General features: G+C 37.7%; 1 protein-coding gene across 4 annotated transcripts in view; it reads right to left on the bottom strand.

Annotated features, from left to right (window-relative positions):
* The window catches only part of Redic1 (regulator of DNA class I crossover intermediates 1), a 58201-nt gene that overhangs the window by 6000 nt on the left and 28088 nt on the right, over positions 1–24113 (bottom strand). For 2 of the 4 annotated variants that reach the window (XM_042265092.2, XM_042265095.2), the window contains exons 3-11: positions 22775–22913; positions 21144–21276; positions 20734–20782; positions 18988–19164; positions 12061–12176; positions 10127–10650; positions 8709–8778; positions 6841–6901; positions 3297–3360 (exon numbers count right to left, since the gene is read on the bottom strand). In XM_042265092.2, the coding sequence (XP_042121026.2) occupies positions 3297–3360; positions 6841–6901; positions 8709–8778; positions 10127–10650; positions 12061–12176; positions 18988–19164; positions 20734–20782; positions 21144–21276; positions 22775–22913 (1333 nt within the window). The remainder of the gene's footprint in view (positions 1–3296; positions 3361–6840; positions 6902–8708; positions 8779–10126; positions 10651–12060; positions 12177–18987; positions 19165–20733; positions 20783–21143; positions 21277–22774; positions 22914–24113) is intronic. The other 2 variants (XM_042265093.2, XM_076556637.1) reach the window with 1 other exon arrangement.

Genomic DNA, 24113 nt, shown 5'->3' with positions numbered 1-24113 from the left:
CAGGAAAGACTGCTCTGGCCGTTCTTTCTCTACACCTACTTGGCACATATTTTACCCTTACACTTACCTTTTCATTTCCACAAAACAAAACAAAACCAAAAACCTCTTTGCTCTAAAAACTATAAACTAAATTTTCCCCACATGCTACTCTAGTACACCTGTCTCTGGATTTCAGAGGCAATGGGCCACACAGGTTTCTATTACAAGCTGACACTGGACTGCTGTCATACCCCTACAGATTGACTGCAGCCAACCCCCCCTAAACAGCAGTAGGCAATGTAAAGCCAAGTGAAGACAACTCCCCAGAACTCACACTAAATAAATGAAGTAAGCAAACAACCTCAGACTAGGAAAGAAGGAAAATTACCAAAGTAGACCAAACAATCTGTAATTTAGAGGCAAAATTGTAAAAACAGAGGAAAACTTCAGCCAGGAAATGGAAATTAAAAAAAATAAAAAATTTGGAAATAAAAGAACCAATAAATCACATAGCACAGAGGGAATCCTCAATAGATAAGACTACACAAAGAGAATTTCACAAATGGAGAACAAGTTCAGACAAAGTGAACTAGGATACATACAAAGAAAAAGCAAAGTGAATATGACCAAATGTTCAAGAATCTGGGACATGTTCAAGAGGTAAAACCCAAGAATCCACGAGGTACAAGAAGTAATAAAGGTATAAATGATTTGTTCAAAAAAAAGTTATAGCAGAACAATTACTAAACCCCGAGAGAGGAATGGATGGGGATGAGAATTAAGGCTCCAAATAGTCATGGACAGAGAAGAACCTCCCCATGGTGTAGCACAGTGAGGGTGTTAACAACACAAAGAAACAACATTAAAAGCTGTAAGAGAAAAATACCGACTTATACACAAAGGGAGAAAGAGCAGACTAATATCACATCGCTTGTCAGCTTGGAAAGTAACTGTCAATCAGAATTACTATACTCAGAAAGATTTCTTAAAACTGGCGGAGAAATAACATTTCAAGATAAGCACAAAGATAACTCATGAAAACCAAGCCAGTAATGCAAAAAAATTAAAGTAAATAGAATAAAACCCAATGCCATCCATGAGAGAATACAAAAAATGAAAGTGAGCCAGAAAGGAATCCAGTATGTCCAACCCAGTAAACACCTCCTTTCAGGGCTCAGGGAACCCCATGGGAGAGGAGGTAGAAGTGTGAGATCCAGAGGGGACTGAGGGGACCGAGGACACCAAGAAAACAAGGCCTCCTAAATCAACATGATCAACACATATGAACTCACAGAGACTTAAGAAGTAAATGAAGAAACTGCACCAGATGGGGCCCTAGAGTTGAAAGGAGAAGTGGACACAAAATGAACTCAAGGGCATCTTTGGAGGTTCCTTGTCTCAGAATGTTAAGTCAGGGCTTTACTTTTTATTAAAAATTATCTTATTTTTTATCTTTTGTTTTATTTTTAAGTATTGTTTTCTTCGATCTTTCTACCCTACAGGTCCTTTGTATATATCCATGGCATCCAGTTTAGTGTTTTTCTGGAGTTCCTGAGTGGGAACAAGCGGTCTCCATCTCTTGTGCTCTCTTCCTTCTGCTTGTCTGTTTCGGCCTATTCTGATGTGTTAGTTTTTATTTTATGTTATATTGTATTTCATTATATTATATTATTAGTCTTTAGAAGCCTGTTTGTTTTCTAAGGAGACAGAATGAGATGGATCTGGATTGGAGGGGGTTGTGGGGAGGAACTGGATGAATAGAGGAAGGGGAAACTGTAATAAAAGGAAAAAATTAAGTTAAATATTTTTTGTTGTTGTTGTTTTTCAAGACAGGGATTCTCTGTGAATTTTTGGGGCCTATCCCATATCTCACTCTGTAGACCAGGCTGGCCTCGAACTCACAGAGATCCACCTGCCTCTGCCTCCCAAGTGCTGGGATTAAAGGCATTTGCCACCACCACCTGGATAAAATTATTTTAATTTTTTTAAAGTGTCTGATAATACCATAAGAAAACCCATTGATTTTGTTTGTTTTTGTTTTTTGAGACAGAATCACACTACGTAGCTCTGGCTGTCACTCTGTAGACCAGGCTGAACTCAAACTCAAAGAGCCCCGCCTCCCTCTGCCTCCTGAGTGCTAGGATTAAAGGAAACACCACCACACCTGGCTCCATTTTCACGATAATTTAAAAGTAAGTAAATGTATAAAAACTGTAAAATTTGGCAAAGGTTTCTAAGTATCCAAGCAGACCAGCTAACCGGAAGAGCTGTGCTGGGACCAAAGACCTAAGACATGCCTACTAGTTATAAACTTTGATGGACAAAAAGTCACTCAGCTATGAAGCACTGGCATATACAAGCTTATCAACAGTTAGTATGCAAGCCTAATAAAAGACACATAGAGCATAACAGATGTTGCCAGATGTCAACTATTAAAGACGCATTCCTTAATGAGAAGTGAGCATCTTACAAGCAGCACTAGGCAGCACAGCATGTTCTCCAGCTGTGGGGAGGCCGAGGCAGAGTGACCATGGACTACAGTGAGACCTTGTCTCCAAAAACAAAAGACAACACGAACAAAACCAAGTTCTTACTAGTAACCAGAGAAGTAAAATCTTAAAACTGCCATGAGTCATTAGGTTTAAATAATGACAAAGACCGACACAGGACAGGGACTATGTGGCTTTTGCCTGCTGCCTAGAGTAGCCATCGGCTGTAGAAAACAAGTGTGCATTCCCTTAGGAAGGTAATAAATATGCACCATGGGAAAGCTGGTTCTATTCCTAGAAATAGACCCAAGAACTTTCATATGTGAGTTCCAGAGATGTCAACAATGGTCAGAATAGTCAAGGACGAATACTGAACACAATGCAAGTATCTGCTGCCAAAGGATGCATGAATCAATTATAGCATGTTGGTGTAAAGAATTCTGGATAGCATAAAAAAAAATAATACTGAAGTGGATGAACCTCAAAACATAATACCTGGTGGGGGGAAAAAAACAAAAACAGGACACTAGTGACCTCTAGGGACCATGGTCGGAAATGCAACAGGGGACATTTTCTAAAGTACAGTTCGTATTGTCTCAAGCTACAGCTGAGTACAAAACTGTGAAACTGTACATTTATATGTGTTCATCATGACTATTTTGTAAAAGAAAAAAGCTATTTTAAGGAATCAATTATACTATAGTCTATTCTAAAATATCTATTAAATATATGCTTGCTGGTAAAAAAAAAAATCTTTAAAACCTTTAAAATTTGATTTCTACCTCTTTCTTTTCTAAAATAACAAAGTTACCAGACAGTTGCACTCACAGATTTTCTCAGTAGACATTGCCCTCCCTTTTAAAGGACACATTCTTCTTTCTTCCATCTGGATCTAGAGAAAAGAATCAAAATTTTAACAATCCAAAGCATTCATAATACTCTTCACATATCTATCCAACCAATACCACCAGCTCATTTTATAGTACGTCAGCTTTATATTACTTTTATTCAATAAACTCAATTTCACAAAGAAACAACTATCCAACTAAATTTAAATTTCAATTGGCTTAGAAACATCAAGAGCAGAATAGACAATTGCTAAGAAATGTATTACTAACAAAAAGAAAGGCTTCACAGTGCCATGGTACATAGAGTTTTAAAATGCAAAATATTAAAGTACTTGGGAATGTAGTATTCTATACTTTTTTTTAAGGTGGGATATAAGTTACCACTTTTCCTTTAAAAAAATAAAGTTAGAATTATGAATTATCTCTAAAACATACAGTTGGTTGTAATTTCATTACTTTCTACATGATTAATGAATTATGAATTTGTCTCTTATTTTTAAAACGCAGAGTGTTTCCTTATTTCTAAGAAGTTAAAAAGGTTAAACAACTGGGTTTGTTTTATTGTTCTGATCTGGATTTTTGTAAAATCTGATGGGAGAATGCAGCTTCAGGTGTCCCTGCTGAGTGTCGGTGTCTGGAGTGCCCTTTAGAGCTGACAGACCATATGCCAGTCTACATGAACTGAAAGAAAGGCTCCCTTTATAGCATGCTATATGACAACTATATGACAGGTGGTATGACTTACTATATGACAGACAAATGACAGTCGACATGGACTGAAAGAAGTGCTCCCTATGTCTTTGGAGGAACACAGGGCTATAGATGAGTGAAGGAGATATTGTCTAGCCACCTCCCTTTCCTCTTGAATGTAAAGCCAGTTTACATTTCTAAGCATGTCTTGAACTTGATGTAGACTATGTAGACATTGTAGACAATTTCATTTATGGCCATGAGCAGAAGTAATGTGCACTATTTCCAGTTCAAGACCAGTAATATCTCAAACATGCTCCACTCAGTGTGTACTGCAAACCTGAGAACTACACCACCAGTGTGAGGCCTTGAGGTAACACAGGAGCAGCACCCCTTCCCTAACCATTTTATCATTTAAAAAGACTTTCCTATTCAACTCTTGACACACATAAGCTCTAAGAAGAAAAAAGTAGTTGAATCACACCATGCCACCCATCTCTGGGATTGTATATAGCAACCCAACATGTACATGGCTATGAAGGCATGTATGCACTCCAATGTCCATACCAAATCTGCTCATAAAAGATGGCTGTTGGCTGGGCAGTGGTGACGCACACCTTTAATCCCAGCACTTGGGAGGCAGAGCCAGGCAGATCTCTGAGTTCAAGGCCAGCCTGGTCTACAGAGTGAGATCCAGGAAAGGCGCAAAGCTACATAGAGAAAACCCTGTCTCGAAAAACCAAAAAAAAAAAAGATGGCTGTCTTAATTTTCTATTGCTGTGATAAACACCATGACCAATGCAACTTTATAAAAGACAGCATTTAATTTCATGCCTTACAGTTTCAGAGGGTTAGAGATGGTGGAATAAAGACATGGCAATAGGAACAGCTGAGAACTTACATCTTGAGACACAACCGTGACACAGAAAGAGAGCTATCTGGGAATGGCATGAGCCTGTCCCTAGTGACACACCTCCTCCAACAAGGACATACTTCCAAATCCTCCCCAAACTGTTCCACCAACTGTGGCCCAAGTATTCAAATATATGAGCCTATGGGGGCATTTCTCATTCAAACCACTGCATTCCACTCCCTGCTTCCCATAGGCTTGTGGCCATAAAATACAAAATGCATTTAGTCCAATGTCAAAAGTCCCCATAGTCTTTCACAGTCTCAACAATGTTTAAAAGCCCAAAGTCTCTTCTGAGACTCAAGGCATTCTCTTAATTGTAATCCCTTGGAAAAATCAAAAAGCAAATTACATAGTCAAACATACAATGGCACAGAATACGCATTACTATTGCAAAGGGAGGAAAGAGAATAAGGAAATACTGGACCACACCAAGCAGGGCAAACTCCAAGTCCTATAGCTCACATCTGATGTCAAGGGCTGAGATGACTCCACCCTTCCGGCCTTACTGACTGCAGCACACCTCTTTCCTGAGCTGCTTCCACTCCTGTGTGCAGCTCCTCTTGGCATATGTCTCATGGCTCTGGCATTTCTAACATCTGTGTCTCCAGTGTAACCCAGGCTTCACTTTCCCAGCTTCACATAATTATCTCAGGCCTTCAAGTAGGGTCTGCCTTGCCACATACTGCCTGGCCTCCACATCTCTCCTTAACCATGGAGGAAGATTCCAAACCCCTTTATTGGTGTAGCCTTTGTGACTCCAAAGCCAGAACCAGACAGGTAACACTGCCAAATTCAATTGCCTACTTCGGATGGATCCTGGACCCCTCGATCACATTTGCATGAGTTTTCCTTTGTTGTTGACTTTAGGAGCAGAAACTTCTTCAGGCCTTTCCTTTTTATAAGGTGGAAGCTTTATAAGGTGGATTCTGTCTTGCCCTGGGACACTCCTGCTTTTATTCCATTCTGTAATGTCATCTCTTGCAGCACAAGCCTAGGCTCCAATATTAAATTTCCTGTGCTCTTTTTCTCTTCAAACTGTACATTTTGTATTTCTTTTTGATCTACTTGTTCTTTTCCAGTATAGATCTGTATAAGAGTTATTGCTAATGTCATGCTAACAACATGACAGAGTCATCATTAGGCTATCGAGAAATCCCCTCCACCAAAACTTTAGTTCATTACCTTTCACTTTAGACATTCTTAGGCTGATTCTTAGGACTTGGGCAAAGGCAGCTACATTCTTGGCCCAATATCACAAGAATGGTCTCTAGCCCAGTTGCTGATACTTCTCCCTGAAATCTCCATAGTCTACATTGTCCTCTGCAACATTGTCTTCCAAGCCCCACCAGGATGACCTCATCAATCACTAATTAAGATAATACCTAATACCCTACAGTCAGATCTTATGGAGGCATTTTCTCAATCGAGGTTCCCTCCTTTCAGATGACTCCAGTTTATGTCAAGTTGACATAAAATTAGCCAGCACAGTTATTAAGGAAAAAATTTTTTAGTTAAGAGTATCGGGGTTGGGGATTTAGCTCAGTGGTAGAGCGCTTGCAAGCTCAAGGCCCTGAGTTCAGTCCTCAGCTCCAGGGGGTTGGGGGGAGTATCAAATTACATAAGCCAGTGGTTCAGTTCCTGACTCAGTTGTACTCATCAAGAGAACAGTAAAACACAAAGCATTTTTTTCTTCAACAAAATGTTACAGTGCAATAAGAACTATTTTAAATGTGTCTAGTTTGTCTCAAAGAACATTATATTTTCTAACTCTAAGCCATAACTTTTCTAGTATAAGAGAATATGAGTTTACATGAAAATAAACATGAATAAAATATAATCTTAAATCAGGGTAAACTAAATACTAAAATAGGACACCACAAACTGAATTACTTGAAAAGACAATGTGACAATGAGCTTTTACCTCATTATGGTCAAAATCACATGACTGCTTATGATGTAATTCTTTCAAAGGAATATTGCCCCTAGGGATTATTAAAAAAAAGTATTAAAGCACATTTCCTCTGACAATTATTATTCTAAATTTTGGTTTCAAATCAGAATTATGTAAGAAGCTTCTTAAAAATTTGAATTGACAAGTACCATACCAAACTGATCATTTATTTTAATATGTAAGTTAAACATCTATATTTTCAATGCACATGCATATTGGTGTGTACCCATGTGTGTGCACGTGTGGATGCCAGAGTTCAGCCTCAGCTGCTGTTCCTCAGGGTCTCTCATGGAGATCTAGGGTTTGATCAGTAGGAAAAGCTAGCTGTCAACAGGCCCCAAGGATCCTCCTTCCCCCCATTTCCCATCCCAGTGTTGGGATTAGCAGTGGACATCAATGCACCTAGCTCTGGAATCAAATTCAGGTCCTAGTGTTTGTGTGCCAAATCACACTGAGCCAAATCCCCAGCCTGGGAACATCTATATTGTGACATACTCACTCTAGGTAATTTAGATCTGCACTCAAGATTGAGAATCAGGTCCCTTTCCCATTTTGTTTTTGCTCTTTTGAGACATAGTGCCATACATCCTAAGTCACCTTTAAAAGCTGAATTTAGCCGGGCGGTGGTGGCGCACGCCTTTAATCCCAGCACTCGGGAGGCAGAGCCAGGCGGATCTCTGTGAGTTCGAGGACAGCCTGGGCTACCAAGTGAGCTCCAGGAAAGGCGCAAAGCTACACAGAGAAACCCTGTCTCGAAAAACCAAAAAAAAAAAAAAAAAAAAAAAAAAAAAAAAAAAAAAAAAAAAAAAAAAAGCTGAATTTAAAACTCAAAGCCAAACAAAAGTTTTACTCAAACTTCCAGATAATTGAAGAACCAAGGATTTCATTTTTCAATTTTAGAAATACATTGTGCCTAAGTTTTAATAAATACCAATTCCATAAAAAGGCATGTATAAATTCTTTTTATCAATAGATACTTTAATGATTTCCATAAGAATATGGAATATCCTTTCACAATAAAAATATAAGTAAATTTCAAATCAAAGATCTGACTAAATTATGATTATTATTAAGAAAAACAGGACTATTCAGTAACTATCAGCTAAAATAATGTTTCCCTGCATTATCAATAATTGTAAATAATTTTGTAGAAAAGCCATCAAGGCAGCCTCAAAACTCAAAGGAATAAACCATGTCTTAAGAAATGAAAGACCCACCCAATTAAAAAAATCTAAGATTCAAAATTCTTTTTACACCATTAGCAGTAGAAAGCTGGATCTGGTGATGCATAATCATTTCCATGTAACAAAAAGCATAACAATGATGAGACATAGGGGACTGCAACTCTGAATATCTCTTCTGTCACACAGGGGCCGTGGGAGGTGAATGTTAGCATGCAGAGGATCCTAGAACACAGATGTCACATAATGGAGCTAGTCTTGCTTATACTGCCTCACTGCATTCTCATGCTCCCTGTTGATTTTATACCAAACATGCAACATTCCTGTGGGGACTGCAAAAGAGGCAATATGCTGTTTGCGCTAATAAACATTCTATCCATGGGATACTTCTATTTCCGCTAATCAGTAAATTGATATTTAGAAGATATGTGGTGGATATTCAACACTAAATGGTCAGATGAGAAGGTCTTAGAGGCTGGAAAATGTGAACATCATGGCCTTAAGAAGTTGCTTTTATATATAAAAGGGTATATATATATAAAAGGGTATGGCTTCTTTAAGACCAGTTTGCTCACCATCCAGCAAACATATTATCATCTTATGTTCTATTTGTTCATCTGAATACATGCATTATACTAGATCTAAATCAAAACTTACATAGAGCACACTGGGTATTCCCAGGTATTTCTCTGCAGCGCTTCCTCTTGGTCATCACTTTCAATATTTCCTTCAAAAATAAAAGCATACACTGAGTTAAAGTTAGCATCATTTATTTTCATTTTTAATTCAAAGCATATTAGAAGGATATGCAGAGGGAAATTGGTAGTCCATGATATAATACAATAAAACATTATATAAATTAATGTACTGTATATTCATCCCCTGGTATCTGATAGGAATTGGTTCCAAACCCATCCCCTCTACTCATTTTCCCCATAGACACCAAAATCCCTCGACATGCCAGTGTCTTGCATAAACTAGCTAAATCTGTTCACATAATGCATATACTCTCATATTCTTTCTGTCACCTGCAGGTGACTTAGAATATCTGATACAGTAAGAATGCTCTATGAAAATACTCATTTGTGTGTGTATGTGTACTCTCAGATGCAGCATGTGTCCTTCCGCCATGGCTGCCAGGACTGAACTCAGGTCAGCAGCAAACCATCTTGCCAACTCTGAGGATGCTATTAAATAGTCTATATGGCTATTTGTCCCTGTGCTTTATCCAACCTTGGTCTCAACAATTCTCACTCATATAAACCCTCCTCTTTCTTGCCAATTGGACTCCCGGAGCTCCACCCGGGGCCTAGCCGTGGATCTCTGCATCCAGTTCCCTCAGTCATTGGATGGGGTTTCTAGCATGACAATTAGGGTGTTTGGCCATCCTATCACCAGAGTAGGTCGTTTTGGGCTGTCTCTCGACCACTGCCAGCAGTCTATTGTGGGGGTATCTTTGTGGATTTCTGTGGGCCTCTCAAGCCAAACGAATGAAAACACATGAACTATGAACCAATGGCTGAGGGGCCCCCAACTGGATCAGGCCCTCTGAATAGGTGAGACAGTTGATTAGCTTGATCTGTTTGGGAGGCATCCAGGCAGTGGGACCCGGTCCTGTGCTCAGTGCATGAGTTGGCTGTTTGAAACCTGGGGCTTATGCAGGGACGCTTGGCTCAGCCTGGGAAAAGCCTGCCTGGACTGAGTCTACCAGGTTGATCTCAAGCCTCAGGGGAGGCTTTGCCCTGGGGGGGAGGTGGGCTGGGGGGAAGGGGAGGGGGCGGGAGGGGGGAGAACAAGGGAATCCATGGCTGATATGTAGAACTAAATTATATTGTAAAATAAGATAAAATTATATTTTAAAAAAATAGTATATATGCTCTACTGGTTAGGGAATAATGGTCAGAAAAAAGTCTGTGCATGTTTAGCAAAAACATCTTTGATTTAGTCTATATAGTTAGTTGATCTAAAAATATAGAACATTTGGATATGGAGAGCCAACTATATGTGTATGTGTATAAATATATGAAACATGGTAATATAGAGAGGGGGAAAGAAACTGGGTGTACAACACCAACCTTTTCTCCCACATCTGGCTGGGTGACAATCTTCCTCTAAAGATCTAAATTCACGTATTTCATTACTGTTGGACTCCTTCTGGTAGCGCTTCTTTGACTGACAGGTTCCTAAGTAACTTGTATTCAGAGGAGGATTAGGAAGAGCTACTTGTGGAACTGTAAAATTCCCGCTAGTGACCCCACTAGAGGAGTGGCTTCCATCAGAAGAGGCCACACAGGTGCCACTCAAACCATCATAAGCACACTTAGGAAAGGCTGCCATTCTCCCTGGCTGATCTCTGCTCAATAACTGGATCATGTTGTGACTGACAAATGTGTCCGAGTTGTGATTGTATGACAGATGTCTCTGAGTTGGCTGGCTCACATCTTCAAGAAAATTGGAGAATTCTTTCCCATTATTCCCCCAAATCTTCTGCACTGATGTTTTTTCCATAGCAAAGTCTGGCTGTCTTCTTTCATAGAGGCTTCCACAATTTTCACCCATAATCACAGATCTTCTAGTAAAGAAATCACCAGTTTCTGAACTTTGGAATAAATAGAAACATATTTAGCAGGAAAGGTTTGATCATTTTTATTTACAAACACTAGCTTAAATTTAAAACTTTAAAGAAGATACTGGAGGATGACTAGCATTTTCCCAAATTGCATTTTAAACTTAATATTTAAGCAAATAATAATACTTTGGAAGGAAATTTATCTCATATATTCTTCTGTTAATAGGCAAGAAAATAATTTATACATGGTTCTGTATTCCAGTGTGAAATTTAGTCCATAGTATTATTTATTGTTATATTAGCAAACAAAACATGCTACTCAGTAGTCTGTCGTCTACAGCACAGTCTAACAAATAACCTAGGGTCCACTGTGGGTTGCTGCTGTCTGGTTAAACAGAGAAAGAGATTTGTGAAGACTATTGAGGGAAGCAATCTCATGTAAACATATTTTTTAAAGAATTATAAATTAGCAAATTTAGCAATTGAAATAGTTACAAAGTTCTCAGTGAAGAAAAATAAAGATGCAGTTTATTTTAGATAAATAAGGTAACCCAGATGAAGGCTAATTAGGTGAACTGGGTAACCTATAAATTCTTTTTCTAAGCAAACATGGAAACTCTGGGTTAAATCTAGCTTGTGCATAACAATCAAAGCTGACAAGGCATAATAACAACAAAAATAACCTTTTGTTTACACTCACTTGAGGTTGGACTATTTCAGGGAATGGGAGTATAAAAAAAAATGGGGATAGACACAAGACTGTTAAGAAATTGTTAATATTCATTTTATTTTTAATTATGTATATTCTTTTATGTTTATTGGGTGCCATATATAAAACTGAGTGTAGATGTCTACAGAAACCAACAGTGTCAAATCCTTTGGAACTGGAGTTACAGGTGGGTTTTAGCTGCCTGATGTCAGTGCTAAGAACCAAATCAGGATCCTTGTAAAATCAGTATGTGTTCTTAACTGCTGAGTTATTTCTTCAACCTGAAAATTTTGATTTCTACTTTGCTTTTAACTATCTATTAAATATTTAAATAGAAATACTAAGTTCTAAGCACTAGGTCATGTGTTCAGGTTAGAGACAGAAAGAATTATTAGTATTAAATAGAGAAAATTCATGTTTTGGGTCATATGTTCATAGATTATAATTCCCTCTGATTTCTCAATGAGCATCTAATTAATGTTTTACCCTAAAAGACATAATCCATTGTAATAACACACACCATTAAAGCCAGAAGAGTTTTCTATCATTGTAAATGGGAGAATAATCATAGAACATGTCATAAGTTACAAAGCACATTGTATGTGGAAATCATATTTTATAACTGATTTTCGCATTGTATCTTCAGCTCAAATATTCATGCCCTTTTAAAATCAAAGTCACGCCTTAGAGTTCCGCACTCCGTTCCACCTTCCCTTCTGTGCCCTACTCACCTGCGTATTCTCTCATATGATGCTCCAAACTCTGCTGTTCTCTGAGATGGACTGAAAATATCTTGACGTTTATGTAATTTGGAAAATAAAGGATCAGAAAAATTTCCATTACTGAACTGAAAAAGGAAGAAAATGACAAAACAGTATGTACATATTTACAACATAAATTGTACTTACCTATCTGCAGATAATTGCTAACCAATGTGTAGTTATATTATGTATCAGCAAGAAAATGAATATTTAAGTAGCTATCATCTAATGTTTTATTTTCTGCTCTATAGAGTAATTAATAGAATATGGAGTTTAAGCTGTAGAGAGAAGGTTTTGTCTCTAAGATATGAACTAGGTGGCTTTTCTCAGCCCTCTGTGTCACTTGGCTCTCTCCCTAGGATGTCTGCTGGCCGACCTGGCAGTGACTCGGGCAGGGCATTATGACTCTCCGTCTGGTGTCCCCTTACAATCTCTCCAATCTCATTCCTAATCTTGCAGCAACTGCTTTCTGGTGCCTCTCCCTACCATACCTCCATTTTCTGGGGTTTCTGACAAACTTTGTGGGGGGACCCAGATTCCCCACCTTGTGGACCCTCTCAATCTTCCCTTTTAGCCCATCCCCATTCCTGTGTGTCAGCCCCATTACCAAGAAACACTCTACCCCAGTGGCCACACTTGGTAGTGACTCGGGGAATCAGTTCACACCATCCTGTCCTTCTTTCTGATGTTTCCATCCTCATCCTCAGCCCTGGAACTGAGGTGCCCCTCCTCCCACCTCAGCTTCATTCACTGGAGACTCCACGTCCTGGTTCGGATCCAGCGTCACCCTAGGTCCTCACTGTTGCCTCTTTACATTACTTCACTGCAACCTACTTTCAAGATCCCCTTTACCACCACACCTGTAACTCTCTGGGGACCCCATCTTTGACAAGATCCCCTTAGTTCTTCCCAAATCCCCACTCAGCCTTTCTTCCTAGCCCACCTCTATTCCTCTCTGCCACTGACCTACTCACTGACCTACAGAAGCACACTCTCGACCAGACAACCACCACCAACACACATTCCTAAGATCCAGAGAGGGCAACAGAAGCCATGGAACAGAAGACCAAACATCCTCCCACAATAAGACCAGATAACAAAATCTAGGATAACTCAGTTATCCCAACTCTAGATGCCCGACCGAACAGCAGTATAAAAAAACAAACATTAGCAGCCAAGACAATAGGCCTCCTCCAGAACCACGTGAACTTTCTATAAGAAGACCTGAGAAATACAATATAGCTGAAGCACAAGGACTTCAAAATGGCAATTATAAATATGTTCAAGAATCTTCAAGAGGATATAAATAAATGCCTTAGTTAAGACCATGAAATCACACACACACACAGTGAATGGAATAATGGAAATAGTTCAAGACATGAAAGTAAAAACAGAATCACTATGGGGCTGGAGAGATGGCTCAGAGGTTAAGAGCACTGACTGCTCTTCCAGGGGTCCTGAGTTCAACTCCCAGCAACCACATGGTGGCTCACAACCATCTGTAATGAGATCTGGCGCCCTCTTCTGGCCTGCAGGAATACATGCAGGCAGAACATTGTATACATAATAAATAAATCTTAAAAAAAAAAAAAAAGAATCACTAAAGAAAACCACACTGTCTTAAAACTGAAAATTCAAATTTATGATTCCAAACAAAAACCTCAAAGGTAAGCTTCACCAACAGAGTACAAGACATGGAAGACAGAATCTCAGTCGCTGAAGAAAAGATAGAAGAAATGGATATCTCAGTCAAAGAAAACATTAAATCTGAAAAAAAAAAATCCAGGCACAAGACATCTAAGAAATATGGGACACTATGAAAAGACCAAATCTATGAATAATAATAATAATAATAGAGGAAAGAGAAGATCCCCAGGTCAAAGGCACAGAAAAATATTTTCAACAAAATCATTGAAGAAAATTTCCCTAACCTAAAGAAGGAGGTGCCTATCAAGGTACAGAAGTAGACAGAACACCAAATAGGACCAGAAAAGAAATGCTTCATGACACATAATCATCATAATACTAAATGTATGAAACAAAGAAAGAATATTAAAAGCTACAAGAAAAAACAACATAACATACAAAGTCAGATCCATTAGAATAACATCTGACTTCTCAATAGAGACTCTAAAGCCAGGAGGGCCTGGACAGATGCTCTACAAACTCTAAGGACCACAGAGATCAGTCCAGACCAGAATTCCCAGCAAAACTATCAATCACAATAGATGAAGAAAGAAAAACATTTTTAAATGTTTTATTCCGAAATGTTTTCCAAAATAAAAAAAATAATAAGCAAAGTTAAGTAGTATCTACCATCTACAAATCCATCTCTACAGAAGGCACTAGAAAAGAAACTTCAATATAAAGAGGTTAACTACACCCAAGAAAACACAAGGAATAAATACTCCCAGACCACTAAATCAAAATGGGGAAAAAGTCACTCCATACCAACAAAATAATCACAATCAATAAACACTGATCATTGATAACTCTCGGTATTAAAGATTTTATTCTCCAATATAAAAACACAGACTAAAAGACTGGATTAGAAAACAGGATCCATCTTTAGGCACATCCAAGAAACACATCACCTCAGGGTAAAAGGATGGAAAAAGATATTCCAAGCAAATGAACCCAAGAGAAGCAAGCAGATATAGCCATTTTAATATCTGACAACATAGACTTCATACAAAAAGTAATCAGAAGAGATAGGAAAGGACACCACATACTTATAAAAAAAAGTAACATCTATACACCAAATACAGGGCCACCCAAGCTCACAAAAGAAGCACCATTAAAGGCTAAATCACATACTGATGCTCATATACCAATAGTGGTAGACTTTAACACCCACTCTTGCAAAGAGGTCATTCAGACAAAAACTAAACAAAGAAATGCTATTGTTAAATTACATAACAAATCAAATAGACATAGAAGATATATATAGAGATAGATCATTAAATCATAACACAAAAGAATATAGCTTCTTCTCAGTACCTCATAGAACTTTTTCCAAAATCAGCCACATACTTGAACACAAGTCTCAACAGATATGAGAAAATTGAAACAAAAGCAACGTATATCCTATCAAAGCACCCAGGATTAAATTAGCTGAATATCAACAACACCAAAAAGGACAGACAGTATACAAACTCATGAAAACTGAAAAACTCATTACTGAATGAAAAATTTGAAGACAGAAATTAAGAAAGAAGTTAAAAAACTGTCTAGAATTAAATGAAAATGAAAACACAACACACCCAAACTTATGGGTCATACAATGAAGGCAGTTCTAAGAGGCAAGTTCATAGCACTAAGTGCCTAAATTAAAAAAAAAAAAAAAGAATGGAAAGATATCATGCTAGCAACTTAGCACACCTGAAAGCTTTAGGGAAAAAGAAGAAATAACACTCAAAGGGGATAGATGGCAAGAAATAATCAAACTCAGAGCTGAAATCAATAAGAGCAGCAACACAAACAATACAAAGAATCAACAAAATGATGAGTAGGTTCTTTGAGAAAAATCAGTAAGATTGGTAAACACCTAGGCAAATTAACTAAAAAGTGAAGAGAGAAGATTAAATTAATAAAATTAGAGACAAAGGGGGGACATCACAACAGACACCAAGGAAATCCAGAGAATCACAAGGGCATACTTTCAAAAATAAATTGAGAAATCCCTTGATATACTAAGTCTAACGAAGTTAAATCAAGATCTGATCATCAATTTATACAGACCCATAAGCCCTGGTGATAAAAAAAAAAAAAAAAAAACAGTAATTAAAAATGTTCCAACCAAAAAACTCCCAGGGACAGATGGACTCAGTGCAAAATTCTGCCAGACTTTTCAAAGAAGAATTAATGACAATACTCCTCAAATTATTAAACAAATTAGAAACTTAAGGAACATTTCCTAATTCTTTTTACAAAGCCACTATTACACTGATACCAAAAGCACAAAGAAAGCTAGCAAACATTAAAAATTATAGAACCATATATCTTATGAACATAGATGTGAAGATTCTCAAGGAAACACTTGCAAATAGAATTTAGGAACACATCAAAAAGATTATCTGCTGTGATCACTTTGGCTTCATCCAGAAACCCAGGAATGTTTTGATAAATGCAAATTGATAAAAGTAATCTACCACATAAACAGAGAAAAACCACACAATTATCTCATTAGATGTATAAAAGATCTTTAACAAAATCCAAACCCCTTTATGACAAAAATCCTTGAAAGATTAGGAATACAAAGGACATACCTCAACATAATAAAGGCAATTTACAGCAAGCTCATAGCCATCGTCAACCTCAATGGAGAGGAACTCAAAGCATTTCCACTAAAATCACTAAAACAAAACAAGGATGCCCACTCTCCCCATACCTACTCAGTATAGTACTTAAAGTCTTAGCTAGAGCAGTAAAACAACTCAAGGATATCAAAAGGATACAAATAAGCAAGGAAGAGGTCAAATTCTCTTTAATTGAAGAGTAAAACATTATTTCATATATAAAAATCCCTAAAATCTCCAACAGCTGATAAACACTTTCAGTCAAGTAGCTGGATATAAAATTAACTCACAAAAATCAGTACTCTTCCTATATATGAATGAAAAACAGCCTGAGAAAGAAATGAAGGAAACAATAAACTCTCACAATATCAAAAAAAAAAAAACATATCTTGGGATAATCATATACCAAGCCAGTGAAAGACTGGTATAAAAACATCAAGACACTGAAGAAAGAAATTGAAGACAGTATCAAAAGATTGAAAGATCTCCCATGCTCATTAAGTAGGATTAATATAGTGAAAATGGCCATCCTACCAAAAGTAATCTACAGATTCAATGCAATCCTTATCAAAATTCCAACACAATTATTCACAGAACTTGAAAAGACAATTTTCAGCTTCATATGAAAGCATTCACAGGCACCCATAAACATAAACACACACACACACACACACACACACACACACACACACACACACACACAATCCTGAATAATAAAAGAACTGCTGGAGGTATCACCATCTCTCATTTCAAGCTGTATAATACCACAGTATTGGCATAAAGAGAGACATGTTGATCAATGAAATCAAATTGAAGACCCAGACAGAAGCCCACACACCTATAGCCACCTGTTTTTGGTTTTGTTTTGTTTTGTTTTGTTTTACAAAGAAGTCAAAAATACATGCTGGAGAAAAGACATCATCAACAAATGGTGCTGGTCAATCTGGATGACTGCATTTAGAAGAATGGAAATAGATTCATATTTATCACAAAACCGACTCCAAATGGATCAAGGACCTCACCATAAGGAAAGATAACACTGAATTGGATAGAAGAAAAAGTGTGAAATAGTCTTGAACTCATTGACACAGGAAAGGAACTTCTGAAAAAGACACCTAAAGTACAGGCCCTAATTAAAAATGGGGCCTGAGGAAACTGAGAAGCTTCTGTATGACAAAGGACTTCACAACCTGGAAAAAATGGCAGGCTACAGAATAGGGAAAGAGCTTTATACAGTTATCCATCTGATAGAGGGTTAATATCTGAAATGTATAAAGAATTCAAAAAACTGAACAGCAAAAAAAAAATATAACCCAATTAAAAAGGGGGGACAGAACTAGACAGAATTTGCAAAAGATGAGACACAAATCACAGAAACAAGGAGATGTTCAACATCCTTGGTCATCAAGGAAATAAAAATCAAAACTACACTAGTCAGAATGGCCAGATTAATACAACAAATTACAACTCATGGTGATGAGGGTGTGGGGAAAGGGAAATACTTATCCACTGCTGACGGAAATGCAAACACGTACAGCCACTGTGGAAATCAGTGTGGGGGTTCCTCAGGAAGTTAGGAATAGATCTACCTCAAGATCCAACTATATCACTCTTAGGCATGTACCAAAAGGACTTTACATCCTACCACAAGGAAACTTGCTCATCCATGTTCAATGCTCTGTTTTTGATAATAGCCATAAGGTAAAAATAACCTAAATGTCCATCAGCTGATGAATGGATAAAGAAAATGTGGTACATTTACACAATGCAACACTATTCAGCTATTTAAAAACATGAAACCATAAAATTCACAGGTTAATGGATGGAACTAGAAAAACATCCTGAGTGAGATAACCCAGACACAAAAAGAAAATATTGTCTTCTGCTGTGGGATGGTCTGTATGTCAAATTACTCTTATTGGTCAATAAATAAAACACTGATTGGCCAGTGGCCAGGCAGGAAGTATAGGTGGGACTAACAGGAGAAAAGAAAGAACAGAAAGGCAAAAGGAGTCACTGCCAGCCACCACCATGATAAGCAGCATGTGAAGATGCTGGCAAGCCACAAGCCACATGGCAAGGTATAGATTTATGGGGATGGATTAATTTAAGCTATAAGAACAGTTAGCAAGAAGCCTCCCACGGCCATACAGTTTGTATGCAATATAAGTCTCTGTGTTTACTTGGTTGGGTCTGAGCGGCTGTGGGACTGGCGGGTGACAAAGATTTGTCCTGACTGTGGGCCAGGCAGGAAAACTCCAGCTACAGTCTTCTTTTATTATGTGGATGTCAGCTTTTAAGACTTTGATAGACATACTATAATCCATATAACCAGAGAGGTTAGGTGTAAAATAAGGGACTATGTGGAGAGGAGGATCTCCCAAGGAAAGAAAAATAGAATGCACAGTTAAAGAGAGAGAGGAAGAGACCTGAATGGGAGGTTAAAATGGGGAAGGGGAATAAAGAATGGGGCATAAAATGAAATACTAGCTTTCAATTATCACCATACTTAGCAATTTGAAACCCATCTTTGTCAAATTTATGAAAAGGAGAACTATTATGAATACATGGCATCAAAGAAACAATAATTCCAGTGTACCTGCTCATTTTGTTTTTCCTCATATGCACATTTCCAAGGATTTGGTGCTATTCTTGGGGTGGAGTTTTGGCTTGGAATATGTCTGTTAGAAGGTAATTCTGATGGAAAAGATGGTGGAATATAACTGTAGTTTTCTGTTTTGTGGAACATTCTGTATGAGTTCATGTCTTGTGATGACTATAGGAAAAGAAAAGATAAGATCACTAAAAGTACAGAAACTAGAAGTCAAAATAACAGAACTAAAGTGGGTAGAAAAGGGGCATGATTACAAAAGAGGAAATCCCAAGAAAGGCACGCCTTTGCTAGTTCATAGGAGTCACTGAGTTGGTGAGGTTCTCTACTGACGTGGTCTCCTTAAAAACTCTTCCCTCTGCTTTCCCTATCTGCCTTCCTCTCTCAAGTTCTTTCTTGAGGGTCACCTGCTAATGACAGGAAATCTTAGGTTCTTTAACCCACAAAGCAGACAACAGGATGTCCAAGGTTTTTCATTATTACCATCAGCTTCCACTGCCTTTCTGATCTAATTTAAACCTGACAATTCAAAGATAAATAAGAATAATTAATACAGCATTGGACAGTAAATAGAATTTCAAGCTTTAATCAACCCGTGCATTTTCTAATTCATTATTATTTTGTTTGCAAAAAAAAATTATACTTTGAAAAATCATCTTGTGGTAAATATGGGTTCTTTTTTTTTTTTTTTTTTTTTTTTTTTTTTTTTTTTTTTGGTTTTTCGAGACAGGGTTTCTCTGTGTAGCTTTGCGCCTTTCCTGGAGCTCACTTGGTAGCCCAGGCTGGCCTCGAACTCACAGAGATCCGCCTGCCTCTGCCTCCCGAGTGCTGGGATTAAAGGCGTGCGCCACCAACGCCCGGCAAATATGGGTTCTTAACATAAGAATTTGATACAAATGATGTTTTCATTGCATTTGAAAAAAAGAACTGATTGGTGAACGTGTGAACTAATAAAAGACTCCCTCACTGGGAGGTGTGGCAATGGCTCCATCAGTAAACTGCTTGCTATGCCAGTGTAAGAGTCAAGTTTGGCTCCCCACACCTCCATGGAAAGGCCAGGTGTGTCAGGGCACACTTGCACTCCCAACGATGGACGGGAGAAACAGGCCAGTCCCTGGGACTCACTAGTCAGACTGAATCAAGCAGCTCTAGTTGCAAAGGGACCTCATCTCAAAAGAGCATGTTGGGGAATGAATGACCTCTGGACTCCCGTACACATGCATATGCATCTACCTGCCCACCAATGAACGAATGCACACTCACACAAATAAATGAATAAGTACTTAAAAACAATCACCAATGGACGAATGCACACTCACACAAATAAATGAATAAGTACTTAAAAACAATCACCAATGAACGAATGCACACTCACACAAATAAATGAATAAGTACTTAAAAACAATCACCAATGAATGAATGCACACTCACACAAATAAATGAATAAGTACTTAAAAACAATCTCTAGGTAAGGGTGCTTTGTAACTCTTCGACAAGAAGAATCGAGCATTAAACACACGGACGGGGCTGGCCACGTTGCTATCACTCCAAGGAGGCTTCATAATCAGAATATTCCTTAGGAGTAAATTTCTTACATTTTAAAACTGCAAAAGGAATCACTGAGAAACTGTAAAAAGTTTAAAGATGACTAATTTTCCTAATATTTTAAAAGTGAGATCATCTAAGGGCATGGAACAATTGTTAAAACAACTTGTAATTTTCTTTAAAACTCACCTGAACTGGGCCAGTTTCTTCCTTGCTACATAATCTTTGATAGGGTACACTATAGAAAACCAAAATTGGAAGTTAAAAACTCAAGCAGCCATAAATATTGTCCCACGTATATTTAAATTTCAGTGTCCTCACAAGCACTCAACATAGAAAATTCTGGTACATTGCTACAGGGTCATAAGACAAGTAAGTTTTAGGAAAGAAATTTGTATTTAACTGGGATAGGTGTTGTCTGATACAGGATGTCAAAGCACATGCACAAAACACCATAGACACGTGTCCTAATGATTTCATGATACCAGGTGACAAGCAGGAATGGGGCTGGAAGGGAATGGCCTTCTCTACTTCCCAGCACACAGCAGGCTGATAGTGTTAACTTTCATCAGTCAGTCACTGTCTCAGCTGACACTTACTTCTTTCCCATGTCATCGATGCACAGTTTAGAAGGGACACAGTGAGGTGACATTGGAAGTTCTAAATCATGCTTTCTTAGTGGGATTTTCAAATCTCTGTTCATATTCACATAAGTTGGTCTTTTCATGATTTCTATAATAAAAATGTTAAACAATGACTTTTAAACAAGCTTTAAAATCATTTTTGCTATATCATTCTTCAATTGCTTGAACATATGAAAATGTTCTTCTGTACATTACAAATGTTCTATACATGTTATTGCAGAAACTGAATGCAAACAATTATTAGTGAAATTTAATTTTTTTCTCCTGCTTCTTAAGCCATGAAGAATGGGGCTCTACTAATTCAACCTAATTTCTTCTTTCTCAGTTACTAGACTGTATCAGATACTGTGTTACATATTCTCATAGCACTATATGTTTTCTCTATTTCAGCACTTTGCACACTTTATTACACTTGATTAACCTCATCTCCTTCAATAGACTTTAAGCTTTAGTGGTTCTTAACCATTTGGGGGACAAACAGCCCTTTCCCAGTTGTCTCCTAAGACTATCGGAAAACATAGATATTTACATTACGATTCATAACAGTGGAAAAATTACAGTTACAAGGTGGCAATGAAATAATTTTATGATTGGGGTCACCACAGCATGAGGAACTGTATTCAACTGCAGCACTAGGAAGGCTGAGAACCACTGCTTTAGAGGAAGGAGCCTTGTGTCTTTTTTTTTTTTTTTTTTTTTTTGGTTTTTTTTGAGACAGGGTTTCTCTGTGTAGCTTTGCGCCTTTCCTTGAACTCACTTGGTAGCCCAGGCTGGCCTCGAACTCACAGAGATCCTCCTGGCTCTGCCTCCCGAGTGCTGATTAAAGGCTTGCGCCACCACCGCCCGGCGCCTTGTGTCTTTTTATGCAAGGGAGATCACTGTTTCATTACTCAATACCCAGCCCACCTACAGAGTTCTAGTGGGAATTTTCTCTTTCTGTACAACCATCTCTTTACTCCTGAGCCACCTCTCTGGTCCCAAACTGTCTTGTTTTTTGAATTCTTACTTTTATGCTTGTTTTTAAAATGTAAATAATAGGCCCAAGTTCCCTTAAGAGAAGGAAGATTGGGGGGGGGGGGGAGGATGGAAAGTCAAACTGTGAGACAAAATAAACTTTCTTTTGAAGTACAAAACTCTTACAGTTCCTATCCCAGAAGTATAAAAGAAATTCTAATTGCAAGACAGGAAAAAGTCACTAAGAAAAAAAAAAACTGTTTTTCCTTTGGTACAAATTTCCCAAGAAATATGAAGTAATAACGCATTCATTATTTTCTTTTCTCAAGCTAAACTTGTGACTATTTGCCTAGAAATAATAATATAATAATTATAATAACCCCATGACCAATTAATGATATCAAACAAGTTACTCTTATACAACACATACAGCTTAAAAATAAGATAAATACACAAAACAATAAAAAATCTTAATTCAAATTCTGGTTAAGCTTATAATTTAAAAAGGCAACAAAGTTTTAAAATAAATTCTCCATATGCTTTGAGTTCTGGAAATTCTAAGCAATTAGATGGCTAGATGTTATTATGAATTACCACATAAAGATAAAAACAAATGCCTTAGAAAGACTTACCAGGTGTTTCCTTCTTGGACGATATCTGATTTACCATATACAGATTAAGAAGGTCTAAGCTGGCAGTGGTATTCTTGACAGGTGAAAAAACTCCTAGTAATTTCATTTTTGATTTTAACTTGTTCTTTTCAAAGTATTCCTATAATAATTAAGAATTAAAAACATTAATTTCCCAACCTAACAGTTCAGGGCAGATTCATAAACAATAAATACACTCAAGTCGCTATGCCATTGACTTTTCACACTTGTGACATTTACATGGGAACTGAAATCAATTCTGATGGCTTGCAGATTGCCCAGAGACTGAAATCTGCAGCTAAAAAACTTTTCTATGATAAATAACATACCACCCTTTATTAAAAAATCTCAAAAGATATAGCCAATTGCCTATTGAAAAATCAAGAGGAGGGCAGTGAAATAGCAGAGATACAAGCCAGGTGACCTGAGTTCGATTCCCTGAACCCTTAGGAGGTGATAACCAAGTCTTCTTTTGACCTCCACAGGCATGCTGTGATACATGTGCACACGTGTGCATGCATGCACACACACACAGGTACACATACACACATATACACACATCAATACTAACAATAACATTGTACAACCAACAAAGAGGAAAGCAAAAGCTATATGAGAACTAACTTGCAACCAATGCTAATTTAACTCACTGTATCACAATGCTTAATGTTGTCTATAAACCAAATACACATATATATATCACCTTATATCCAGTTTATATTTTCTTCCTGGGTTTCTGTACTATAATTATTCTTCAGTTTTTAGTCACATCTTTAACTTGCTAAATTCAAAGACATCTTAATTTTTAAAAAATATTTCTTTTATTTTCGTGTGGGAGTGCATATGGGAGTGAGTGTACCCATGGAGTCCATAATAGTGTTGGATCTACTGAGCTGCAGGCATCTGATGAGGGTGCCCAGAGCAAACTCAGGTCCTCCTTAGGGAAGTTCATGCTCTGAAACACTGAACCGTATCTCCAGGCTTCTTACCAAATAATGAGTTTTATTACTGCACTGTCATATAGAAGTGTCATTCTAACTTTAATTGTTCCCTTCACCCCTCCTCTCCAGACCCCATTTCCCACACCACTCCCGACTCTGACATCTTCCTCCCCCTAATCTGAGTTCTGATTTCATCACCCCCTCTTTTCCCTGCTCCCTAGAGTTATCTCTCAGGTTCTCATGATCTCCTTTCTATTTCCCACACAATATATACTATATATAATTAATGTCATATCTATTTATAATTTTAAATATAGGTTTAATACATGGAAGAAAACATGAGTATTTGTCTTTCCTAGTCTGGCTTATTTCACTTCATT

Source organism: Peromyscus maniculatus, chromosome 20 (genome assembly GCF_049852395.1).
Source record: "Peromyscus maniculatus bairdii isolate BWxNUB_F1_BW_parent chromosome 20, HU_Pman_BW_mat_3.1, whole genome shotgun sequence".
In the NCBI taxonomy this organism is placed as follows: Eukaryota; Metazoa; Chordata; class Mammalia; order Rodentia; family Cricetidae; genus Peromyscus; species Peromyscus maniculatus.
Note: the sequence above shows the minus strand (reverse complement) of the source record. Positions and strands in the feature narration are given on the sequence as shown.